This window comes from Candoia aspera, chromosome 2 (assembly GCF_035149785.1).
Source record: "Candoia aspera isolate rCanAsp1 chromosome 2, rCanAsp1.hap2, whole genome shotgun sequence".
Classification (NCBI taxonomy): domain Eukaryota; kingdom Metazoa; phylum Chordata; class Lepidosauria; order Squamata; family Boidae; genus Candoia; species Candoia aspera.
Genome location: NC_086154.1, coordinates 177,949,355 through 177,975,390, shown reverse-complemented (window position 1 = coordinate 177,975,390; position 26,036 = coordinate 177,949,355). Strand labels below are relative to the sequence as shown.

The 26,036-nt window shown below is 38.1% G+C and overlaps 1 protein-coding gene across 4 annotated transcripts in view; it reads right to left on the bottom strand.

The window, feature by feature from the left end:
- Nucleotides 1-26,036, bottom strand: part of PALM2AKAP2 (PALM2 and AKAP2 fusion) — a 245,171-nt gene that overhangs the window by 79,548 nt on the left and 139,587 nt on the right. For all 4 annotated transcript variants that reach the window (XM_063294958.1, XM_063294956.1, XM_063294957.1 and 1 more), the window contains one exon: nt 11,032-11,099. In XM_063294958.1, coding sequence (XP_063151028.1) covers nt 11,032-11,099 — 68 coding nt within the window. The remainder of the gene's footprint in view (nt 1-11,031; nt 11,100-26,036) is intronic.

Sequence of the window (26,036 nt, the reverse complement as noted above, 5' to 3'; positions counted from 1 at the left end):
CAGGTTACCTCGCCGTCCATTCCAGAGACACTAAAAGCTGCAAAAGAGCGGCTGCTTCTCCCGCCCTGGTTGGGAGCGGGCGCAGAAAACGCTCCTGGTAGCCCAGATTTAATCCTAGCCCCATTTATTGGCCCCACTGAATCGAAGGGATCTAGTCGACGGGATTGTTGTGCAGTGCGCCTCCTTCTTCGTGGGAGAGAGGTCACCCCAATAAATATTGTGAAGTGTTTTCGAAGAAACATATAGGTCCACTTTCTGCCCACCAGAAATGCAGGAAAACTCCCATTACTCCCAGCCTCCTTGCTCATCACTTATGCTGGTGAGGATGATGCAGTTGCAGTTCAAAACCTTTGGAGATCTCCAGGTTGGAGAAAGCGAGACTATTTAGGGCTATACAACTATAACCCTACATGGTTAGGTTTTGGCTTTTGGGGGGACAGATAATACATGTAATTATAAATATACTCCTGGGATTACTACTGTGAAATACAGAGAAAAGAGGAATTAGTAGGAAGTCTAAGGTAGAGGCTATGTCTTAAAGGAGAACTTTAATAGGTTTCCCCATAGCTATTACAAGGAATATTTTAGTACAGTCCCTATATTGCCAGCCTAACTGACTGCAATTGTTATTGCAATTGTAGACTAACAGATCTAAGGTCACCAGACTGGAAGGCTATTACTGAATATCAACATTGGGCCAGCCCAGAATATTACACTGTTCAATGCAAACAATCCAATGGCACCTCTGTTTAATTAAATGATGCAACTGAAATGAATGGGAGGTGAGTAAGAACCTTATGGCATACCAGAGTGAATCTGGTTTCTTGTAAGAGCTCTTGCTAAGAGAACTTCCCAGTGGACTGTGTGTCATGGACAGCCTGCCCCACAGGTCTATGCCAGTTCCGGAAGTTCTGGGAACTGTAATCCCAACACATCTGGAAGGTGCCAGCTTGGAAAACATTGTTTAAGAATCGAAAGAAGCATTTTTTTTACAGGGAAGGAAGGAAGATATATTAAAGGATTATTGTTGAGTAGCACTACAATTCTAGAGGAATATATTTCTATAGCTCTTCATTGTGTTTGTAACTTGGTGTTACAACAATTTTCTAAGGTTGAGAAATAAGCCTAACCCTGAATGTACCTTGAAAAAATATGGTTGAGGCAAGATTCAAATGCATCACTCACTTATTTACTTAGTATTTATTTATCCAAATTTAGAGACCACCCAACTCCTTAAGCACTCTGGGAGGCTTACAAATAAAAAAAAATGGAGATAAAAGTAAAAACCCTGGCCAACCAGAAAAACAATATACCAAGCCATTCAGCAGAAATAACGAATGTAAGCTTGTCCTTTATATGTTCTAGTTGATACTGTATTAATTATAGTGCCTATATAAAGTAGCAGGCAGAACTAAATAATTATTTAAGGGTAGGTGATGTGACTTTCCAAGTGTTGATAAATAAGCACACATAACTTTCCTCCCCTACTAGGAGCTGAAGTTCAGAAACATCTGGAGGACCACAGAATGTTTGCTACTGATTCAGCTGTCCAGATACTTTATTATTATATTATTGTTATTATATGCTATTATATTCTTACAGTGCAACCTTAAGGATGTCTACACTAAGATACATTTCCACTGGGTTCAGTGGGGCTTATTTCTAGATTAAGCCGACAGACGATTCTAGCCTTAATCAACAGCAATAGAAAAACAGGATACCAAATAAATCAGTGTTTTTCAAACTTGGCAACTTTAAGATGTGTGGACTTCAACTCCCAGAATACTTCAACTCCCAGAATTCTGGGAGTTGAAGTTCACACATCTTAAAATTGCCAAGTTTGAGAAACACTGAAATAAATGAACACCACTGCAATGAATGTGTCAATTCATTACACTTATCTAACATTTTTCCTGAAACTGTAATGCGACTTACAAATTAATATAGTTAAAATCTATAATAATAAAACAACTTTAATAAATTAAAAACTTAAGCTCCTTTAAAACTAAGGAATATCAATCTCGAAATACTTTTAAAATGAGAGGGGGAAAGAGGTCTTACCCTCCAGCCAAATTCTTTACAAGATGGGGGCAACTCTTGAGAGGCAGTTGCGCTGTGTAGGTGTCATTATTGAGAACATCTTCTGACTGATAGACATATTTAGTCTTTATCCTAGTTTGGTATAAGCAATATTGAATCAGAGGAGAAGAAAATGTCCTTATTTCTGTTACAAACATATCTAGGAGTGGGAAGAGACAGTTGCAAAACTGCCATTATTCTCTAAAAAAAAAATGAAGACATAATATAGTGGTAGGCATTCTGACCACAAAAACAATCAGACAAAAGGATTAGGAGTTTGTTCAACCTTTTCAAATTTTTCTTCCAAGTCATTAACTCTGCTTTTAGTCCTTACTGTACATAGGCTGGAGTGACTCATATGAATCTATTCATACCAAAGCAATTTCCCCAAGAACTTTCCCAAAAGACTTTATTTCGGTTCATAGCTAATTTTGTTTTGTAGGCTATATTGAGAAACTGCCCTAACATTCCTCAATAGCAGTCACAGGAGTCATTGTGTCCAGTTCTTCTGCAAGTGATAATTTTGAGTTGGTTCTTTATTTCCTCTAGTAATGGGATTCTCATGTGTTGTTAAAATGAACAAATTACAAAGTTGTAATTACAAATGTCATCTTCATTTCAAGCTCTGTTGTACTAATCTCTGACCCTGTCCTAAACATTTATCTGTTATCTCTTAAACTGGAGAACTCGGGGCCTGAAATTTTAAGTTCTTGCTTGGAATCCCAGAATTGATCAAAGAGATTCTTATGCTTTTCTTGCAGAAGATTATAATTTATGAATTCAGTCTTTTATACCCCTTATTCTTAAATCCATTCACTAAAGTTTATAGATTACGAAGTATGAAGGACCATTATACTGAATGTAATATAAGCTGAGCTCAACTAGATGGAATCTTTACATGTTACAGAATAGTCTTTTTTTTTAAACCAGGGACAGCAGCCTAATTAAATAGATGCATATTAAAAGTGAACTGTTTGACCCTTGCAAATTTAATAGAATGGCTTCTTTTTCTGAATCTAAATGTGGATGAGGCTATTCTTGGTGCATATAACATCTTGGTGTTCTAATTTCCCTATTTCCTATACTAGGGGTGCATTCAATTAATACTGATTAGACAGGAAACTATTAATAAACTGCAAAGGGAATCAAGTGTACTTTCATCTTGGATATTTTAATACAACCTGCACATTGCCTGTAATTTGCATTTCAAAATAGCTGCAGTAGTGAAACAAAAATGGTCTGAAATGCTCTTAAAAAGGAGTCAGGTTCTTAGTGCCATGCTTCTTGCTTTGGGATACGGTGGCTAAAAATGAGTAAACACAACAAAGAGACTGCTTCCACTAGACTCAAATCAATGCATGTTGAGTGACTTCAGTCAAGTGAAATGTAGTAAAAATACAGTTGCAAGGCTAATACTATCTGTCACTCAAGGAGAGTATATGATTGACAATGATAGCTGTTTACTAAGGATTCATATCTGAAAAACATGTATCCCCAAGGTAGAAGGCAAGCATAGAGATGCTGAGATATATACACTTTGACTGATTTCTTGTATTACACCAAGTCATGACTCATTTAGTCATGGTTTATTGAATAAGCCATGACTTGCCAAAAGCAAAGAAAGTACAGTTGGGCTTAGGATGATATATGAACCCTGTTATAATATGATGCAGCATTGGGCTAACTAGTGGCACAAACCAGAGGATTGCTTTTATGGTTCAGATTTAGATTACAGCCTCCCATTCCTTCTCCTAATTTAACCTTCTTCTCAATAAAACTTACTAGCCAGAGCTCTGAGATAGTTGCTTTTAGGATTAACTGCTTCCAGTCCAGACTACTACCAGAAGCTTGATAGAAATGTGATACAGGCCCAGTTCACATGATATGCTTAGTGCAAACATTAATTAGTGTGCATGGAGCCATCCTTCTCCCACATGGCTCTTTAATGAGATTTTAAGTTTTCTGTGGTCTTTCAAATTCAAAATAGCTGCCATATTGGAAACCTGAATACTGCATAACTTTCATATAGCTTAAAGGCATCTAACCAGAAATGAAATAATTAAAACCTTGATTACTGGCTCACCCAGTTTTAAACCTCAGTGGATCATACACAAACATATTAGTGCTGGTCACTAGTTAACATGCTTCAAATAGGATTAACAAATTAATGAAAGTTGTAGAATAATACAGCTGTATGTCAGTTAGTGAATTTCCATATGCAGAAATCCTTTCAATGCCAGCTGCTGACTCCAAGGAGAAGGAACTCCTATCATATTTATATCTTACTGTGAGCTTCTTCATACATCTGGACCTGTCTGATCCAGGAAAATAACTATATTAATGAACTATTTATTTCAACTTCATTTCTCATGGAGAATGTATACCTTTTAACCAGTATGCCTTCATTTATTAACTTCTTAAAAACTAACGCAATGGGAAATTGAAGTCCCACCCCCTCCTTTTAGTCTTTTCTCTTGAAGTGGTTCTCACCCGGTAATATACAAACCGGAACACTAAGATTTGCAGAAATACATTAGTCATTCTTTGTGTGTTTCATGAAATTCTAATGAATCTAGTCACACAGTAGAGCTGTAGAAAATGTGAAGTTCACAATTCACATTTACATTATAATGCAGGAATATATAATATTATAGGCAGACAGTCTAGATATGGTAATAGAGAAAGTCAGTAAAACATTCTATAAGTAGGCTAAATACTGAAGGTTCTGTGGAAATCTTTGGGTTTTCTATATGGAATGTTTATTTGTCAGCTATAATATTTACAGTGCTGTCCTAAGGGTAATCCTGCTAAGTTTAGTGGAATATCCAAGGAAATAAGTATGTTTAGAATAGCAGCCTTACAAAGAAACTTAAATTGTTCCTCTAGTTCTTCAGAATATGGGTAAAGGACTTCACATTTTTTCAGTGGTCCCTCACCGTTTTTAAAAATACATCTTTCCTGTTAATCCATAATTAGCAGACCAGACAGAGTCTAGACTACAACTTCTTCTGGTATGTTAATTTTCATGTGTGTGAATTAAAATATATATATATAAATAAAGAGGGGAACAGAAGCATACTATTTTCCACCTGTAGGCCAAAGTAATCCAACTAGCAAGTGATATACAGGGCTTTTAATCATGTAGCTTAACTATTTCTTTCCACTTTATATTGCTTGTCTCCACCTTGTAAGAGATACACAAGTAAGGATAGTAACAATTCTGCTTATGAAGAATCCATGTGTCCCCAAACTGTAAAAAAAAAAAAAGGAACAGCCTCTTCAAAATGGGTGAACAGGTGGTCTCTTTTCATGTACTTTCTGACATGTGCCTCTGTTGGACAGCTGGTCCCTATAAAAGCCACTGGAAGCAAAAGAGCAGCTGGTGTTTACACTGATGGCCCCTTTCCTCTGTTGCTGATACTTCGTTAAACCAAAGCGTTCATGTTTCTTCTTTAGATTTATCAAATCAAAGGCAGTTCTCCCCTGTGGGTTTTCTTTAGTCTCCTACATAGCTTTGAACTCATTTATACTGAATTCCATCTGCCATCTTATTATATGGATGGCTTACAAAAAATGGCAAATGAACTTCAGTATAAGCAAGAGCAAAACGATGCACACTGGAGCAACCCCCCCCACATTTTAGAATTCTCTAATGTACCAACATGGTATATTTTGGTTGTTCCCATTTCAAAAAGAAAAGTATAAGGCTGAGGGTTCAAAAAAAGTCAACCAAAATTATCTGGAAGTAGACGTACCTTCCCTACAACAAAAAGCTTAAATAATTTAGACCCCGTAATACTAGAAATTAAGATCCCATTTCCCTGAGGAGAAAATAGGCTAAGTGGGAATAAACTTCTAAATAGGTTTGTGATCGAGATGTATAAGATACACATACATAGAGAAAATCAGAGAGTAAATGTTGGTCTGATGGTGTTTCTGTGAATGCTGGGAAAGATGGAAGGAAAGAGAAGAGGACAACCAGCAGCAAGGTGGATGGACTCAATTACAGCAGTGACAAGGACAAGGCTGGGGCAGATCCTCCTGGAGAAAATCTATGTGGTTGCCAAGAGTCGACACTGAATTGATGGCACATAATCAATCAGTCAATTCCAATGAAATATTAGGGTTCTCAAGTGAAAACTGTTTCAGGAGACTTGGAAGTTTTAAAAGTGATTTTATAAACAACACCTAATTTATGGAATTTGCTGCCATAAACTGTGGTAATGGCTAGGAGGTTCAGAGTCTTTTCAAAAAGGAGTAGATAAATTCATGGAAGAAAATTTTATCAGTGACCATATGCTGCTTTATATTTATTGTGGATGAACAGCTGAAGAAAGCTGTTGTCTTTAGCAAGGCTTGGGACTCATAAACATTGTTTTTTCACCATGAGAAACAGGATGCTGCTGATCTAGTTATGGGTTTGGTCTGACCCAACAGGGCTCTTCTTACATTTTTACATTCACTAGAATTCAAATATTTTAATATTCATTTTATATACAAATGTGTAAGGGACATCTATTCCATGCAAGGACCAAAGCATTAGCAGTTATGTTATTGGTAGCTATCTGGAAAAAATAATTTGGCAATTGCTTATTTGCAGATGTCAGTTCATTAAACATGTTTCCTTTTGAAACACATAATGCTTACTTACTAATATGAACATATATAATGAATGAGTCAAAAGCAATTGGGCAGAACTGCTCAGGTTGATACTATAAGGCTTGGAAGCAAACTTTATATGGTTATTTGATAATGTATCTTTAAATACCAGTACAGATATTCGTACTGCCAAACAGCTTCACAGAGGCTATCTGATGGAATAAAACTGAGGTTTCAATATTCCCCAGCCATCATGTTCTGCCATGGTTTGATCAATTATGGTTGAGCAAATCATATTATGGCTTAGCATGATCTATGATAACTGCTTACATCATTTGGTGCTGGGACTATAGCAGTTTCCATAAGAAAATCTTACTATAGAAGATCTGCCTAAATGACAGTGTTACTAAGAAATGCATGATGTGTCATTTGTCCTAATTGATTGTATTTATATTCCACCTTATTTTAAGACCTCGAAGTTGCAAATTAGGTGGTCTCCTAATTTTATTGCCACACCAGCATCTTTGGAAAGTACAGTAGGTTGGTCTGAGAAAGACTGGCCAATAATTCTGCTGAGTCAATGGAGCTTATGTTCACATAATTACATATAGGACTGCAGCCTATTTTTGAAAGGAAAAAACCCTACAACAGCTTTCTTATATTCCGTAAAAAGGGAGCTATGATATTTAGTAGGCTTTTATTATATGCTCCCTTAAGGGAAAACCAACATAGACAATATAATCATATTTCACTTATTGGTTTTTGAAGGACAAAAGTCCTCTGGGCATTATGAGAGAATTTTAAGCAACAGCTGCAAGAGTTTAACTCAGTTATGGTTTAGTAGCGTGGCCTCTTTAGTTACATGATAAGATCCTATCAAAAATACATACTTGAACATTCTTACTGTGGCACACTAGAGTGCTTGAACTGAGTGAAGACTTTTTCACCAAAGGCTACTCAGAAGAAAGACAGGGAGCTGGCTTCCCCTGTTACAATGCTTTCTGTAAAGCATCAATAAAGATAGAAAGGAAACCTCCTCACTTTTCAGTGTTTAAGACTTTGTCCCTGGCTTTATTTCAAATACATTTTTGTGAAGAACCATCTGTTTGATGGAAGGAGTGGTGCTGTTGTAAATCTCTTTAAATTACATTCAATCTGTTTGAATTTGAAGATTTCAATACTGGGTTTTTCAGGGCAGATGACAGCAAGCCCTTGCCTATCTTAAAACCCATGCTGGAGGACACAAAATAAGCCTTCTTATCAGCTCTCACTACCACACAATAGATATGACTGACCACTCCCTGGTGAGTCTTGTACTGCTAGTCTTCTAGCTGTCTCCTGCCCTGTTTCACTGCCTGGAACTCCCCAGGGAACCAGAGAGAGGCTTGGACTCTACAGTGTTAGAGTGGGCACTTGGAGTGATTGTGACCATGGGCTGTTCTGCTTCCCCATTCCAAAAATCATCAGGGACTTCAACAGGATCTTCTCCAGAGATTCATGTGGCTTCCACTCTTATGTTGTTCACAAAATTATTGAAGACCCAGTTGATCTCCCAGGCTGTGGGGACAGGGTGATTGTGGAGTCCCCTTTTGGTGTGGCTTTGTTTTGGTCCCCAGTTCTCACCTGAGAGTGCTTTAAAGAGCTTATGTTCATTTTCTTGAAAGACAAGCAAGCCCTCACACTTCAATGGTGAAAATGAAGATTTCTATATATGACCATTTTTAATCTATTTTTTCTTATGTTCATAAGGAAAGTTTATGTTATTGTATTTTAAAAAATCAAATCTTAAAACCAGTTTTCTTATGCAGAATGTAATGCATCCTTGATCTCTTGGAGATCTTAATGAGCATTGCTGTACATGCATACACGTGCAGATTTAGTGTTATTTTGTTTACATTTAAATTAATTAAAATATGATGTAGTTAAAACAATGACTCTCCAGTCATGTATTTGATATTAGGGATGTGCAATAGTTTGAAGGACAGTTGTACAATTTCAGGAAAAGACACAGCTGTTTTAAACAGTTGCATTTAGCCCCGGCGCCTCAGTTGTTTTAATTTCTGCTCTACACTATGATTATTTATTTGGGCAATGGCAAAATAAATAGGCAGAGGACTGGATGATTGATTGATAATACTGCATGAAATATCAATTCCTATGTTTTTACTGAGGAGTAATTTTTATAAGAACAAAAATGATATATTCTTTCTGCTTTCATTGGTAATAAGTCTGTTGAAACTTTTAAAGGAAATGCATAACTCTTTAATATGAATCCATCTAATCTAGCATTCAATCTTCAAGTGCCATCACCTTTATAGTTAATGACTGCTAAAATTATGCCTAATGATTATTAGTAACTTTTACAGGACTCTGAATTGGCTACTGAACAAAAACCAAAGATCAGTGACTGGAGAGAGTGAATGCCCTTAATTTCAAAGGACTAAACTGTCCAATCCCGCAGGACTGATGAATTGCAGGAGTTTTGCCAATTTAGTATCCTCTGTGCTGACAGGAATTTGGGGTAGTTGCAATCCCAACAACTGGAGGACACCAGACTGAAGAAGACTAAGGCATATGTCTTACATGTGTATCAAGTCTTTGGAATGGAGGAAATTTGTTGGCAATCATATGGTATCTATATAAGAATGCTTTATCTGTATTTTCCCCTTTGCTTTCTGATCTTTCACAGAAACAGATTTGATTTCTTTTTGGAACTGAAACATCAGGAAACAGACAAATAAAGTTAGCTTAGTCTTTGTAATCAAATTGAATATTGGCAAGAACCAATGGCCAAAACATAACATATCCCAACTGAGAAGGCAAAACAGATGAAGTTACTAAACCATTATAATATATTACCCATTTCTTCTTTGAACTGCAGCTCATGCAGTCTTCCAGAAATGGAGGCTGGATCACTGCTAAAAGCCTGAAAACATGATGACCCAAATCTAAATATGCATGAGGGGCTTGCCTCCTGTCCTGAGTAGCTAAGCAATAGTAATTGAAGTCCGTCCTTTTGTCAGCTGCCACTATGGAACAACTCAACAACCTTTTAAGAAGAGCAGAGGGAAGAAACATGGACCTGGCAATCTGCTTATCAGTCTGCTGGTATGTAGTCTAAAGAAACCTGCTGTCTTCTACTATCTTCCCTAGATTATTCATGGACCATTTTTAAGGAACATAAAGATCTATGTCAACTCAGCTATCACTCAGTTCAGTGGAAGTTTCTTCCAGGGATAAGTATATAGGTAAGGTGGAGGAGATGAATCCCTCCTAATGTGGTTGATCTCCAACACTCAGCAGATCCAGACAGCATTGAGAATGATGGAGAAAGCTAGGAGTTGGCAACATCTGGAGGGCTGAGGATTCCTTACACCATCTACAGAAGGGCCTGAACACCTGTCTTTTACTGTTGATATGAATGTATGAAAGACAGGAAAATGGGGCAGGGGGGCACTTAAGTAAGACGTAATAATGGTAATGATGTAAGAGATTGTACCCCACAATTTCTATCTCAAAATAGTAATTACAACAGTAAAATAGAAACATGTAATCAAATCATTGCTAAGATGACTTTTAAAAATTTAAACAAGAAAATACCAGGCTTTGAACTATGAAAAGATCTTAGTTCCAACTGGAACACCATAGTGTAACCCCAATTGAAATACAAGTATTCGTTGAAATCATTGCTTTGGATATCAACACTATCCAGATGAATATGATGATAAAGTAAACGTGATGTTTCTCTATTAAAAACATATCATCTATTTGTTGCTGTTTTAAACAGGGAAAGTTCAGCGTCTCCAGATACAAATAAATTTTAAAAGATCAATATCTACATAATTTTAGAGATTCCCAGGCTGAAAAGAACCATTATATAAATATCTCAGCTGCCTACCAAGGTCATAAAAAGACCAGCCAAATTGTGTGTTGACTGCAATGGGCAATCAACTGTTGTGTTCAAGTCTTTGTTCCTGTCTTCAGTAAAATTTGAAATTAGCTGGGTTGCATCTGCGGGTCTTTTGCCAAGTGCAGCCAAGAGTTAATTAAGGGTTAAGTGTTTGAAGATCTGCTCTTTATTGCTGAGCCTGGGTGAAAAATTGGATAATATTTTAGAAGTTTCAGTTGAAACTCACTCATCTCTTGAACAACTTGAACAGATTAAAGAGGAAAACAGCCATATGAAACATGACTCACAAGCAGTCTCTTATTCTTGCCTGTTCAAAATCCCTGTCATACTGCTACCTTAGTGAGTACAGAGTATAGAATAAAAATAATCTCATGTAATACCAACAGCAACCAATTATTGGGGAAAACACATGCATAGGCTGACGTGTAAATTCAATCACTCACCAAAGCTGTCGCTTTCACCTGAGGGCTTTCATTGATATTTTCAGACCACATGATAAATCCCTCTGCTTCTGTGAAGAAATACAGCATATATATATATATATATATATATATATTTAAAAAGTTCTGTCCATAGGTCAGAGGTCACAGTTCTTAAGTCAAGGGCCACTCCTTGGCTTTGAGTGAACCAATAAATGAGTTGGGATATGGTAAATTAAATTGGGTTAAATGTCTAATGTGGATTGGGTTTTACGCCTAACGTAAATTGGGGTTAATGGATTTAATGGGTTTCCTGGTCAAATGTAAATTTAGTCAAAACTAAACCAAATTAATTAAATCCTGTCTATATGAGGGCTGTGGAGTGCTTTGAATTTGATTCCAGAAAGATGCTCTAGAGCACAGGGGAGTGGGAATATAGTAACTATTTGCAATTCTTAAAGAGACTGCATCTTTTTCAAGGATCACACAATTCTTTCCACAGCTGCCACATAACTACAGGAAGACACAGCTGCCTTAAAAACTTGCAACAGGTGTTACCTTCCAACTTCCACATGCTCTGAAGCACCTTTTCTGACCTGTCTCTGAAGTACTGCACATCCCTAGGTAATATTATTACTTACCATATATTACACTTAAAAAAAAAACATCCTGACACATTAAAAATTACTATTCAGTGGAAAATTTTGGTGGGAGTCCAAGGACTATATCTGAAATCCTTCAGGGTCTGCAGGTGCTCCTGCTGCTACATGCTATGCACCCTCTTTATAGGCATTGCAAAAAACAAACTTGGCCAACTAAAATCAGTAGTAGAGATTAAAAAAAAAACTGTTCCAATCTGAATAATAGCAATACTTTAATAGTAACAACCACAGCAATAGTAATAATAATGGGGACAGCTTGGATTCAAAGTGCTACACTAGTTTAGCTTCACCATAAGAATTTTGGCTTGTATGTTTCTCAAAGAGCAGTGTTTCTGTTTCCTTCATCTGAGGAAATCTGAAAATCAGATTTGCACCGTGACAGTTGAGACCTATTTTAAGAAGCTGAACAAATGTGGGGGCCTCATAATCTTCAGGAGGATGGCTGAACTACAACTCTTCCCAGAAGCCCCTGCCAGCATGACCAAATGGGAGAGATGTCTCAAACAGCACCTCAGTATCATCAAGACACAGGTTCCTCTAACAAATGGGAAATCTGTTTCTTTTAAAATACAGATTCTTCCGTAAGCAAACATGAACTTCCGTTACCTTTGCACACATATCAGTTCTAAAGTACACTTAAATGTTCCAAATATGGAATAAACATCCCAAGAGGGATGGTCAACTTCCATATTCTAATGGGCATATATATAGATCAGGTGACAAAAATGGGAGATATATTCCATTCTTGGTATAAAAATGTTACCTTTGCAGAAGCCTCAGTTATTGCTATTATTGTGGTGTTTTTCCTCCTATAATTCTTTACTGATATGTAAACCAGATCAACTTGAGGGATTGCTGTGGTCCATCTTGGCCATAGGCAAGTCAGCACATCTCTTACTTGTCTAATAATTTGGGCCTAGAGGGGATTCAAATATCAGAACACCAAATGCCTGCACCAGAAGGGGTAAGAATGCCAAGTCAGGCTAAGCAACTTTTAAAAACCCTTGCGTACTCCAGAACATAGCATTAAACCCTGAAGCACACTACATTCAGAACGGCAGGCAGAATGAACACTGATCCATGTCGCTCATGCTAATTGCACTTATCTTTTTTATGGTTCTCTTAGTCATATTCAGTGAGGCATAAGGCCTCTGCAGGCTGCTCAGTCAGAAGTCTCTAACTGAGCATTTTTAGATTCTCCCTGGGTTCCCTGACATTGAGCATATTGCTGACTGACTGGCTTCCTTTGACTCATTAAGGATTTCAGCTGTGAGCAGTGCTTTGGATGCCTGATTAACAGCAACGATTAGGGAGGGGGGACCACACTGAAGTCCCTCAGCTCAAGGGAGGGCAGAGAAACAGAGTCACTGGGTTTTATCTCGCCAGATCTTGATCAGCAGGGATAGAGGGGTATGGAGATAGCCTTGAAGGAGGAATGCAAGAGCTGTTAAGTAAATAACAGCCCTGAGAAAGAGGAAGGGGTGAAAAAGAAATCCAGGATAATGCCACCTTGGTTTTGGTTGGTATAAGAGGGGGCAGAGGGAAACTCTGACAGGTTTTCAAGATCCAGTTGAAGGAGTTCCTTCACAATAGCTTCCTTTGAGATGTAACAGAAGTGTGAGAGGTTGCAGGCCACTGGAGAGGAGATGATTGTACACCCCCCCGCCCCAATACCAGACATACATGCACACACAGCCTTGATTACCTTTCTAATAAAAAAAAAATCTGATTATCAATGGCTGGTAGCAAAAACATGTAGGAGAGTTGGGCAGGAGGGTTTTAAATATTACTTGGAAATGCTGGGATTAAAATCAGGACTTTCCATATGCAAAGTAGATGGGGTCTGAAGTGGCCCAGGTTAGAGGAAAATGTTGCAGAAATATTCCTTTGATGTAACTATTGCAGGAGAGAGTTAAGTCAGGGAGAAAAAAACCCTAATTTGTAGCTTTCCCCCCCCAAGACTCCTTTTTGGCATTTGTTTTAGGGTCAAACCTCTACTCTAGAACATGGGAATTAAAAACAGATTTAAAATGCCTCTTAGTTACAGTGACTGTACATCCTTTATTATAAAGGATGGTCCTTTATTTCAGAAAGCTGTCCTTTAGATTTATTTTTCGAAAAGTCACTTTTGTCCTTTATTCTGGTCATTTAATTCTTACTGTACAAATGCTACCACTTAACACAGTCTTTCAAATTCATGTGAAAAATTTGGAAAATTTAATTGTCTTTTCTAAGTAAATTTACATATGCTGTTTGATTTTAGATGTTTTTATTAGAATATGTGTTTTTGTAAAGGTTTCCTTGGTTTTGCTCTTGAATTTTCCTTTGTGAAGCAAAGTTATAAATGTAAGCAATTAATTTTTTTTATCCTTATGAACCTCTTTCAGATTTGCCCCTTTTTCAGGCTTGTCCTTTATTTTTTCCAAGAAAATAGGGTCATCGTGCTTTTAGTAGATCCAGAGTACATTTCCCTCATCACTGATGAAAGATACGCCCAACGTATACTTACACTAATTCATGTTGTATTTTTATTAAGTTTTGGTTTAGTGTGAGCCCGTTCATGACAGAGTATTCTGTGGAAACCAGGCCATTATATCTGGCTTAGTTGTGTGGGTGTGTGTGAACTCAGCCACAGATTCCCCCCGCCCTCAAGAAATGAAAGAAAAGGATTCCATATCTGAGGATGATGTTTTTCAAAAGACTTGATTCTGGACATCTCTGCTTTAAAAAAATGAAGCACCAACTAGAGAGGCATTATTTTGGCAGATGGGGAAGATGGGTTCTAAATGGATATCTAGCGTTTGTTCATAGAGATGTCCTGAGGTTTGAAGGCCTTTAATGAAACAGAAGTGAAGCCAATTACATGTTGCATTTTAGCCTAGCAGGTGAGGTAGGCTCCCTAATTTGAAATTCAAGCATTAAACTGAAAATGGAACCTGACCAGAGAAAAATTAGTGATTTGGCAGGAGTTTGTTATATGAATATTTCTTGAACTAACTGAACCTAAGACCTGCTGAGCTGGATGAAGACAACAGCCTCTCTAACTCAGCATCTTTTTTCCCAGGGTGGCCAATCAGATGCTTATATAAGCAAGATACAAACGAAACAGCACCCTTCTGTTGCCTTAGCAACTGGTCCTGACAAGCTTAATACTTCAAAAGGAAATATATTGTACTAAAGGAAATATGTAGCTATTGTGACGATTGATAGCTTTATCTTCCAAGTATTTTTCCAATCCTCTCTCAAACCCATCCATGCTGACTGACCATCTCTTGTAATATACTTCACAGCAGAACTACTGTAAGGATGGAGTGAAGAAATATTTTACAGGGTTGTGCAAAACTTCAGAGAGGTACTTTGTGTCAGTGATGCTTTGAGCAATGTGCCGCTTACAAGCTGCTACACCTCGAAAGAGTGAAGCAAAACTGTCCCACCACTAATCATGGTTCTGACATTCTCCTCCATCACTTCTGTCCCCACTTTTCCTGGAGATGCTGAAGGATGGCATGACATCAAGTGCCTCCGTAAGATCAATCATGTCAGCACCGTGCCGTGACAAGATGAATAGTGTTTGGCTAAATCACCTTGTGAAAGCCAAGCACGGCCACCTTGTATTGGTCTAATATTTTGTCCTGAACCTTCCATCATTGAGCTCAACTGGATGAACCTAACTCTGGTTACTCTTAGTTTCTTATTTTTCCGAATCTATCAGATTCAGTTTGTTGAATTTAAGGTTTTTTTAAAAAAACTGTATAAAGATGTGTGTGTTTTATAACTCTCCAAACATGGGCAATTTTATTCACAGTTTTGGCTTACACATACCATTTTTGCAAAACAAACACTGTATATTTTATGAACATCATTTTCATAAATATATGCCATTTTATACAGGCATTTTCATAATATACATTTTATTGCCCAACTATAACTTATTAAAATGATCGCTAAAGGATAACTAAATCTCATTTAATTAATTGGTTTAAAAATGTGAAATTAGATACGTTCACATTCAACTACAAACTAAATGAATTTCTCTCTCCCTAATTGTGATATTATTCCCAAGGCCCAATTTTCATCTAATTCCTCCAAACATTGTACGCTTTCCTCAATAGGGAACATCCTAACATTTCTTAATAATTTTGTTGCCCTTTTCTTTATCATTTCCAGCTCCCTGATTGTGGTTTTTTGTTTTGAAGTGTTTTGACCAGAACCATGCACAACATTTCAAACAGAAAAAAGCATTACAATATTGACACTTTTCTTTCATATGCCTTTTCTAATCATCCCCAGCATGGAATTTGGTGTGAAATATGACAGTACTTTTTAATAATAAAGTCTAACCCACAAATCAAATTTAAAAGTAAGAAATGGTTGGGAAAGAGGGCAGACTCTGGAGTGATGGGCAGACTATTTTTAAAGGCTTTGTTACAAATTCAGTGGAATTCATGGTTTGTATCCTACCACTAACTAAGATAAAGCAGGTAGTCAAGTAGCTTGAGAACTCCTTGGGGGCATCTCTTTAGCTTTCATGATGCTTATTATATTTCATCAAGATACTGAGTTCTTTGCTCTGCCCTCTGATGTGATCCTGTTTGAGATCTGTAGCTCCCCTTTCTGAACTCCCTCAAATTTGTAGATCTTCTCTCTCACCATGTGTTTTGTCATACATGCTTTTTAACAACATGTGAAAAAAGAGAACTTGGGCCAGCGACTTCTGCAGCAAACCACAATGATGCCAAAATGACAACATGCACATAATGCTGGCATTTTGTACTTATGTCCTGACGTCTGATTCTGGCACATATGTCATGGCATTTATGTGTTGATTATATCACACACATGCCATTTGCTTCCCCATCCTTTTGGTCACAATGCATAAGGAAAGTAGGACTTTAGTAACTGATTCACATATGCATACTCACAAAGTTACTGTATTTATATAAATTTGGCAGTGATGGTTTATTTGTTCATATGCAACGTTATACACCAGGAGCAAAACCTATGGAACTTAAAAATGTGTTTTCATCTCTATAGGATTCATCATCTGAAGCCATAGCCACCAAGTGATAATGTACAAATATTTGGTCAATCAGTCCAGATAGGAGTAATATATATAAAGCAGAGTTGCATGGCCAGAAATCCTGGGGCTGCATAAGGCCTCCTGAATGCCTCCCCAAATTCCTATTTTTTGCTAGTGTGGTGGGAAAAAAATTATTAAATTAGTGGTTAGTAACCACACTGTGTTTAATTAATTACATTTTAGTTCAGCTTAGATTTAAATTAAAGCTAATTTAACAAGACCCCTGTTTTGTGTAGCATTTAAAGGCATTGACTGGAAACTGGGAGACTGTGAGTTCTAGTCCTACATTAGGTATGAAAGCCAATGGGTGACTTGGCCAGTCACTCTCTCTTAGGAAGAAGGTAATGATAAACTGCTTCTGAGAATGCTTCTGAGAAAACTGCATGGACTTGTCCATGTGTTGCTATTAGTCTAGATCAGTGTTTCCCAACCTCAGCAGTTTTAAGATGTATGGACTTCAACTTCCAGAATTCCCAGAATCGAAGACACTCTATATGGGATCTCCTCTAATTTTATCCCCACAAGGATCACCCCATGAAGTATGTTGGACTAAGAGAAACTGGCCCAAAGGTGAGGTCTACAGTATGGGGAGCAGGGATTGAGCCTGGATTTTCCCTGATATAATGGGATGTAAGAGCAATCTTGAGGAACAGGAATAAGAGCCACAACCAAGCAACAGTCAGAGAAGAAAAAAATTGAGTCCAAGGCGAAAGTGTAATTTGAGAAAATGTCTCAGACTTGACCCTCTGTCAGCCCTTCCAGGTAAACCAGACAGGAAACACGACCAGATGAGCTGATTCTACTTTATTGTTAGGCTACATTAACAGAATCTTGCAAGTCTGAAAGTACAAATTTCCCACCGTCCCCATTTACTGTCTAACCAGTTAGGCCAAGTCCTTTCTAATTTTCTTTCTCTGTTCCTTACTCAGTTGCAGACTCCTCCCTCTTTTATCAAATTGTTCCCTAGGCAGCATCACTTCCCCCTTCTTCCAAGGTCATTCTCACATTCCATTATACTCTCTCTAGTTCTCTTGAAGATGGAGGGAGGGGGGAGGTACCTTGAGACTTGCAAGATTCTGCTACTGTAACCTTATAATAACAGTAGTATTAGCATTCATAACTTTGGTTTCCCAGTCTGGTCTACCATGAAGGGCTGACACCCAGTCCTGGTCCTATGGTATCACCACTGAAAATGGGGCTTGGTGACTCTCACATGGAAGATTCAGTCTCTGACATCTCCCTGATTCAGTCTTTGGTATAATCATTTGATAAAGTTGGGACAACATCTGTCAGAAACTCTGAAGAGCTGCTGCTTATAGTGTATGAATCGTCCCCAAGCTCTGGCCCTCCAGTTGCATTGTGATTTCAACTTTACCATAAATCTCATCAACTGTCCATGCAAACTTTGGATCTGGAAAACTGAAGTTCAACACACCTGAAGGATTTCAGGTTGTAGAAATCTTGCATAATCTTGAGTGATATGGAACAATGGCCAGACTGGGAAAAGACTAGAATCATTTAAAAACTGTTAAGAAATTTTAAAATAAAACAGTTTCTTCTGTTTTTCTAAGATTAGTATTCTTGCTTAGGCAGCTAAGACTGGAGATCAGCTGACACATTGGGCTGAGTTTAGTTTGGTGGGCCACCCACTGTGAACTTAGTCAAAGAAAATAAAAACTGACTAAGGGCACTCTGAACACCAACCAAGGTATTACGGTTGCACAGAGAATGAGCTTTCGATTATGAAATCTGCGGACCAATTGTTATTAGATTTTTATCCTCTCTCTCTCTCTCTCTCAACTCAAGGCAGCAAACATATGTAATGCTCCTGCCTCCTATGTTCCCCACAAAAACAACCCTGAGGGGTGGGTTGGACTGAGAGACTGGTCCCAAGTCACCCAGCTGGCTTTCATGCCTAAGGGAGGTCTAGAACTCAGAGTCTCCTGCTTTCTAGACCAGTGCTTTAACCATGCCCTACATGGCATGGGGCCAGGTTACCTGAGGGACTGTCTCATCCCCATCACATCAGCCCGTCCCACCCGGTCATGCAGAGAGGGCATGTTACGGACCCTGTCTGTAAAAGCGTTCCATCTGGTGGGGTCTCAGAAGTGAGCCTTCTCTGCAGTAGCTCCCACCCTTTGGAACATCCTTTCCCCAGAGATGAGACAAGCCCTCTCGCTTCTGAACTTTTGTAAGGAACTAAAAGCCTGGTTTTGTCATCAGGCATGGAGTGGGAAGGGGAACAGTCACTCATGGGGATGCCTAGCACCCTAGAAGGGCCTTTTACGCTCATGGACTGAGATACAACCATAGCCATTGGGATTTTATTACATATTATATTTTATTGTCTATTTGTATTTATATTTAGATATTTATATTCATTGTATTTATATGGACATTGAATTTTAAATTTTGTTTTGTTATAAACTGCCCAGAGTCCCTCCTTGTGGGGGGAGATGGGCGGTGATAAAAATTTGATAAACAAACAAACAAATAAAACCACTACACCGAACTGGTTCCTGCTGTTCATATTGTCTGCCCTCAAGTCTCAGTCTACTCCTGATCATATGGGAGTATATAAGAAGGGCTGCTAGAGGGATCCCTAAGAAACTGTTTGTGAACATTCAGTTAGAAGCACTACGCGGCTGCCTATTTTGCTATGAAACATCTTAATGTTATTTGAATAGCATCACCCTAAATGACGACGTAACAATGCGTCCTGCTTTATGGATCACAGATGCTGATTGCAGCCATTGCCTGTATGAAAGCTATCCACAATAGCAGTTTAGATCACACTGCGTTCTACAGAGCTACTCATTCTTTCTGAAGAAGGAGTCACCGGAGTGAAAGAAAAGAGGTTGCCAAGGAAACCCTTTTGCAATTTACTAGTGGCTTGAAAAATACCCAAGAAAGAATGTCTGTTGTCATGGCCTTGAGTGTCTCTTGTAAACCTGCTTCAACTCATCAAGTGGTTAAAAAGGGCCATTAGAAATGTTGCTTTCCTGAAGCCCAGAGCCATAGTACATCATTTTGCTTTCACATTTAGGGTGTCCATGTGGACGATCCATGTCTTTAAGCAGCCACATCTCAGGCCAGGTGTTTTGAAGTACTATAGTGGCTGAAGTGTGTGTGTGTGTGTGTGCACATGTGTGTGTATGTAGAGAGGCCCCATTTATTACCAGGACTCCTGGCACTAATATCTGAAGCAACAGGAGCAACTTTTGCATGATCACCTCAACTATTAAGGGTGCACCTTATTTACTTTGTCTCCCATAAGGGTTAAATGAACAGGTACTTTCCAGGTGTGGCAAGACTTGACGCTCTTTCACTTTCTGTTTAATATCTAAATATAGTAGCTACATCTGCATGAAACCACTAGGTGTCATCCCATGCTTTGGGGTCAGTTATCATCAATCCAGTTGTACATTTTAGCCCTGGCCAACCAAGTGATGTTGTCAAAGTCCTGGTCCAGTGTCTAGAGGTCTTTGGGTCTGAATGGGGAGGTACAAACTCAGGGTCAATCATGACCAGGTGGCTGTGTTTATTTAGGCCCCTTGGATACTCCATCACTAGTTCTCAGTGAGGTTGCATTTGAGATTTGTGTGCAATCTGGGGTTCTTCTTGGACTCACAGCTCCTGCTTGAAAAACAGGTGGAAACCAGCCAAGAGGAGGTCCTTTGCCCAGATACACCTAGTGCTCCAGTTGCACCCTTTCCTAGACCAGATAGTCACTCATACCCCGGTTACTTTACAAATGGGTTACTGTAACGTGTTCTACATGGGGCCACCCTTGAAAACCATCTGGAAACTACAGCTGGTCTAGAATGCGGCATTATGGGCAGTGATGGAAGCATCATGTTATGCTCACAGGACCCCATTGCTTTGTGAGCTGCACTATTTACCAGTTGGCTTCTGGGTGCAATCCAAGGTGCTGGTTATCACCTTAAAAGCCCTTCATGGCTTGGGGCCTGGCTATCTGAGGGACCACTTATTGTGGTACAATCAAGCAGGGTGGGTGCACTCTGGTCCCCTTGATTAAACAGTGTCATCTTCCAGGAAGCAGGAAGTGTGCCTTCTTTCTTGGAATGCTTGCCTTCTGGAACAACATCTGCCCAGAGGTTCATAAGTTCCCACCCTAATAACAGTTAGTAAATTATTAAAAACCTGGCTGTTCTTTCAGGCCTTGGCATAGGATGGTTAATTAAGTTTGATTTTATAGCTGGTTGTATTATTCTTCCAGGCAGCTATGATCTTTTCTTATGTACTGTTTTTCTTTTTTATTTGTAAGCCGCCCAGAGTCGCTAAGGGGTCAGGCGGCTTTGAACATGGATAAATAAATAAAATAAATCAAATACCACTCTCACAGTCTTTTTCCATTGGCCTTGCTAGAAGAAGTGGATGGGAATTGAAGTCCAAACCATGGGAATGGTACTAGGATTGACTCTCTACCAGTTTGATAACAGTTTAGCCAGTTCTTCAATCTTGCCAGCATTGCCTGCTATATTCTTTCGGGCAGTTGTCAGAAAAAAATTGGCTGACAGGTACTTGGATGGGAAACCACCAGGAAATCCCAGGGCTGTACATTCTTTCACAAGAATGAACAATAACAACAATAATACAGCCTCTGACTTTAACCCAGCCACATGTACTTAGTCTGCAGTATTCAGGAGGCTTTATTTTAGTCAATCACTTGGCAACATGTGCAAAACACTTTTTTATTTAAAACCACGCCCTCAAGGCACAGGAAGGAAACACATTTCTTGGAATGACTCCAATATTTCTTCCTTTTAAACCTTAAGGCATCTATTTATCTTGACAGCCAGTTCAAAAACATCTTACTCATATTAAATGCTACTCTCATTTTTTAAAATGCCAGAGCCATCTACAAATGCTCTATGCTTCATTTTTAAAGGCTGCAATTCTATGCACCTTTTCCTGGGAATAAGCACTACTGGCCACGGTGGGCTTAGCTTCTGAGGAAACACACACTTGGATACTCTGAACAACAGCTTTGACTGTAGATCAGCTTAGAATGAAAGAACTATATTTAAACATATCCTCATGTCCCCATAATGACTTTAATTCTGAAAGCATCGTGTCAAGAATGATAAAAGCCCCAAGATCACCCAGCAAACATTATCAGTCTAAACATTTAGAACACACTTCTGTGCCCCTCAGTCATTCTTTAGTAACTGACAAATTATAAACATCAGATATCCATTTTTCCTTTACTAAATAAAAAGCAGTATTAGATTGTCAAGGGCTATATTTTTAAAAGTGACATCTGACAATATAATATACCTCTATTATAAAAAAGCATTTCCCTCCAAAGTAAACATCAGTAAATATATTTTATATCTATGGCCTGTTTTGTTGGCTTGTATTTCATGGGGCACTTTTAGATTTGGGAAGCAACCAATTCCAGTGGCACTGCTCGGTTTTGTAGCAGGTCCTGAGAGACACACAGAACTATACCATCAAAACAGAAGGAAGTGATCTGGTATGATGGAATGTGCTGATTAAATGATTGTGTGCATGTGTGTGTTTCAGCCGGCTTTTTAAGCAGATCTGAAGCCATGACAGATTATGCCAACATCCATTTTAAGGGTCTTGCCTTCACCACCATTACTTAGAAAACTTTATCTTTATCCAAGGTGGCAGCATGTGGTCATTTAACCTAAGATACAGAGCTTTTGTCTGGACTCAAATGTTAAATAGGGTTGGGCCTGGTTAGTACTTCAAGGATGGAAAACCTTCAAGGAATACTGTGACTGTAGGCTGGACTGGGAAATTGAAAAAAAACATCTTGGAAGCAATGACGAACCACTTCTGTTCTGTGCCTGGGTAGACATCTGGAGTTGACTTGACCAGAAGGAGACTTTACTTTTATCTGAATTCGGTGCTTTCATTCTTATTGGAACTGCTGCAAATAAGTTCTAGCGATATTTCAGGCTTAATAGGAAAACACTGAATTCTCTATATTTGTTCTTGCTTTTTTCAAGGTTGAGTAAGCTATTTAAGTTCTCTTGTCGATTTGTCTAAGTATTTCTACACATTGAACTATGCTGCCATAACTACTAACCTTCAGTTGAGACCCCCACTAGCTGATTTCCATGTGGAAAGTTTAGTGCTTTGCAGCCAGAAGGTGCCACACTCACAAGAAGAAAAGAATATCCCTGCTGGATCAATCCAAGGCCCACATTAGTTTAACGTTTTATTTCTTACAGGGTGAGCTCTGAGGTGCTTGCAAACCAAAAATATACCACTCTGTCACCATTGTTCTTCTGCAACCTACAAATAACAATGGGTTTTCAATGCAATGGCTGTTGATAGACTTGACCATCACAAAACTATTCAATCCCCTTTTAAAGTCATCCAAGTTAGTAGCTGTCACCTGAACTCTACAAATTAATTATGCATCATTTGAAGAAGTGCTTCTTTTTGGCAGCTGTAAATAAATGTAAATTTCCATTCAATCAGCTTCATAATGTTGCTCCAAGTGTTGCTCTGAGAGCAGAAGAAAAACTTCTCCCTGTCATGCATAATTCTCTTCACCTTCATCATGTTTCCCCAAGCTAGTTTCAAACATTCTAGCCTTCTGTCACAACAAAGGTGCCAGAGTTTTCTGAAAATTTTGGTTGCTCTCTTCTGCACTTTTTACAGCTGTATTATATCCTTTCTCAACTGCATTGTTTTCCAGTTGTGGATGAACCATAGATTTGTATAAAGGCGTTATAACGTTGGCAGTTTTACTTTCAGTCCCATTCCTAATGATCCCTCGGATAGAATTTGTTTTTTCCGTTCTGATTTGACATCTCATTAAGTGACCGCTATGACACCAAGATCTTTTTCCGGAGTTACAGACGCTTCAGACCCCACTCAGTGTGCCAGGTGATGTTAGGGATTTTGGCCCAATGTGCATTACTTTATGTTTGTTTAAATTGGATTGCGTTTGCCGTTTGGTTGACCATTTGCCCAATTGAAGAGATTTTTCTAGAGCACTTCACATTCACATTTGGTTTTTATCTCCTGAATAGTTTTCATGTGAAAACCTGCCCAGCGTACTTTAAGTCAAAATCATTTATGAACAAGTTAAAAACATTGGTCTCAACACAGAGCCTTGAAGAACTCCATTCTTACCTTCCCCTTTTAAGAAAATTGGGAATTTGTTCCTACTCTTTCTTTTCTGTTTTTCATTAGATAATGTACTGAAGGCTAGCTTCTCCTATTCTGTGATGCAAAGTTCATTCAGCAGCCTTTGATGAGGTATTAAACCTTCTACCATCCATACAGTAGCTAAATTTTATGTTGCTGCATTAAAAATAAGGCAACAACAGATGCAAGGCTGAACAGTTTTTGCCCCCATTTAATTATGTTTTTATGTAAACCACTGATTATTGAGAAATTGACAGATAACTGGAGCCTGATGTGATGAACAATTTACATATTTTTGCTCTTAGTAATTTCTTAGTAATTTCACAATTAATTTCTTTGGGAACCCTCTGGAGATGTCACCAGAACCTGGTGATTTGTTGTTGTGTAGTTTTTCAAGATGCCGTAGAATAAATTCTCAGTACCTCAATTTGCTTTACTTTTGCCATACACTCCTCAAATTGTTCTTCTTGCAATACCTTTTCTGCTACAGTTTGTGCTTCTTTTTAATTTCCTTGTTAGGTTAGGCTTTCCATTTCCCAAAAGAAGGCCTTTTAACTTTCACAGCTTCCTGAACTCTTCTAGAAAGCCATACTGGCCTCCTCAAATACATTTCTAGTGTCTAAAAGGGGAGTTGTCAAGAGGATGACTAGGTTCATGGATTGTGCTATGGCATGGCTTAACCATGCTTTGTTGAATAAGCCACAATTAAATAGATTAACACATTTATTCAACCCAGACAAACCACATTTTGCTTAGCATATGTGAATCTAGTTAGTATGTTTGAATGTGTGTGTATAATCCTGAATATTTTTTAACTTTTTTACTGATTTTATCATAATTTTTACAGAGAGAAAAAAGTACAAACATGGAAAGAAAAACTACAAAACAAAGAAACAAAAAATAAAAGGGAACTATGTCACAATTAAATAAAATGTCTAGCAGGTTTCTAAATCTACCTTGGGGGGAAAATAAATAATTTTTCTAAAAATACAAAATATCTTAAAATCTATGCCAGAGGGGAAAAAATACATTGACTCATATTTTTGATTAGTAACCAAAATTGCCTTTTCAAAAACCTAGCTAGTATAAACAGCTGCTCAACATTTGTTAAATTGGGCAGGATACACATTATGTAAATAAAAAAATAAGAAAAATGTAACATCCTTCCAAATTTCTGGTGGTGTTAGAACTGTTTTCAGTGACTCAGTATGCTCAAATTCACAATCCTATGATTATCTTTCTAGTTTACCTACGTGGCTAGATTCAGACCAAAATACTATAATGGAGGCCAAATACTAAAATAGTACCTTTTACCCAAGTTTTGTTCTTTAATATTCATTTTCTATGGTGGAAATAATGAAGTAATCAGATTTGGCTTTACTGGCTTTACATCAGTGTTAGGGATGAAATTATATTTCTCCTTTTCAACACAGAGATTACATCTAGAGATTTTGGTTCCAACCTACCTTTGTCTTCAGTGGGCAGCCCATATACCTTATTTTTCAAGAACCCAGTGTGCAAATTGCATCTCAGCATCATGGGGTATGGGAATAAGAAAATCACCTGAATATCGCTATAAACTAACTTTTTGCTAAGGATATGTATGCATGAAAAAAATTAGAATAGAACATCTTCCTTAACTCATTTGAAGTTTGATAATGTGTTTGACCTTGCCTTGCATAAAATAGATTGTAAACTCAGAGTTAAATACTGACACTGTTAAAATTGCTTGTGGAGGGATTGCGGAGGGAATTACAATTATGGACAATACATAATTTCAGATGGTGAATGGAAACATCATCCAGAAATCCCTGTTCATCTGTCATTAACTAAGGAAGTTCCCTACTAGTCTTGCTTCAGCCAGAATCTAAGACAACAAAATCTTAATCGGGCCCCAAGGGAAATGCAGCCTAATTCTAGTTGTGTTAGGGCATTCCTTTTATAGTAATTATACCGGTCTTTTATTGTGTTTGGTCTTGGACTGTAAATAAATTTTGATTGTCATTAACTTCTGGGGGTTTTTTTCCCATCACTTTTGAAATACCCTTTGCAAAATAGCTTCATGGCTTGTAACCTATCCAGTCAAATCTGTTAATAGAGCAACCTACATAGGTTCTGCTTCAAGATTACTT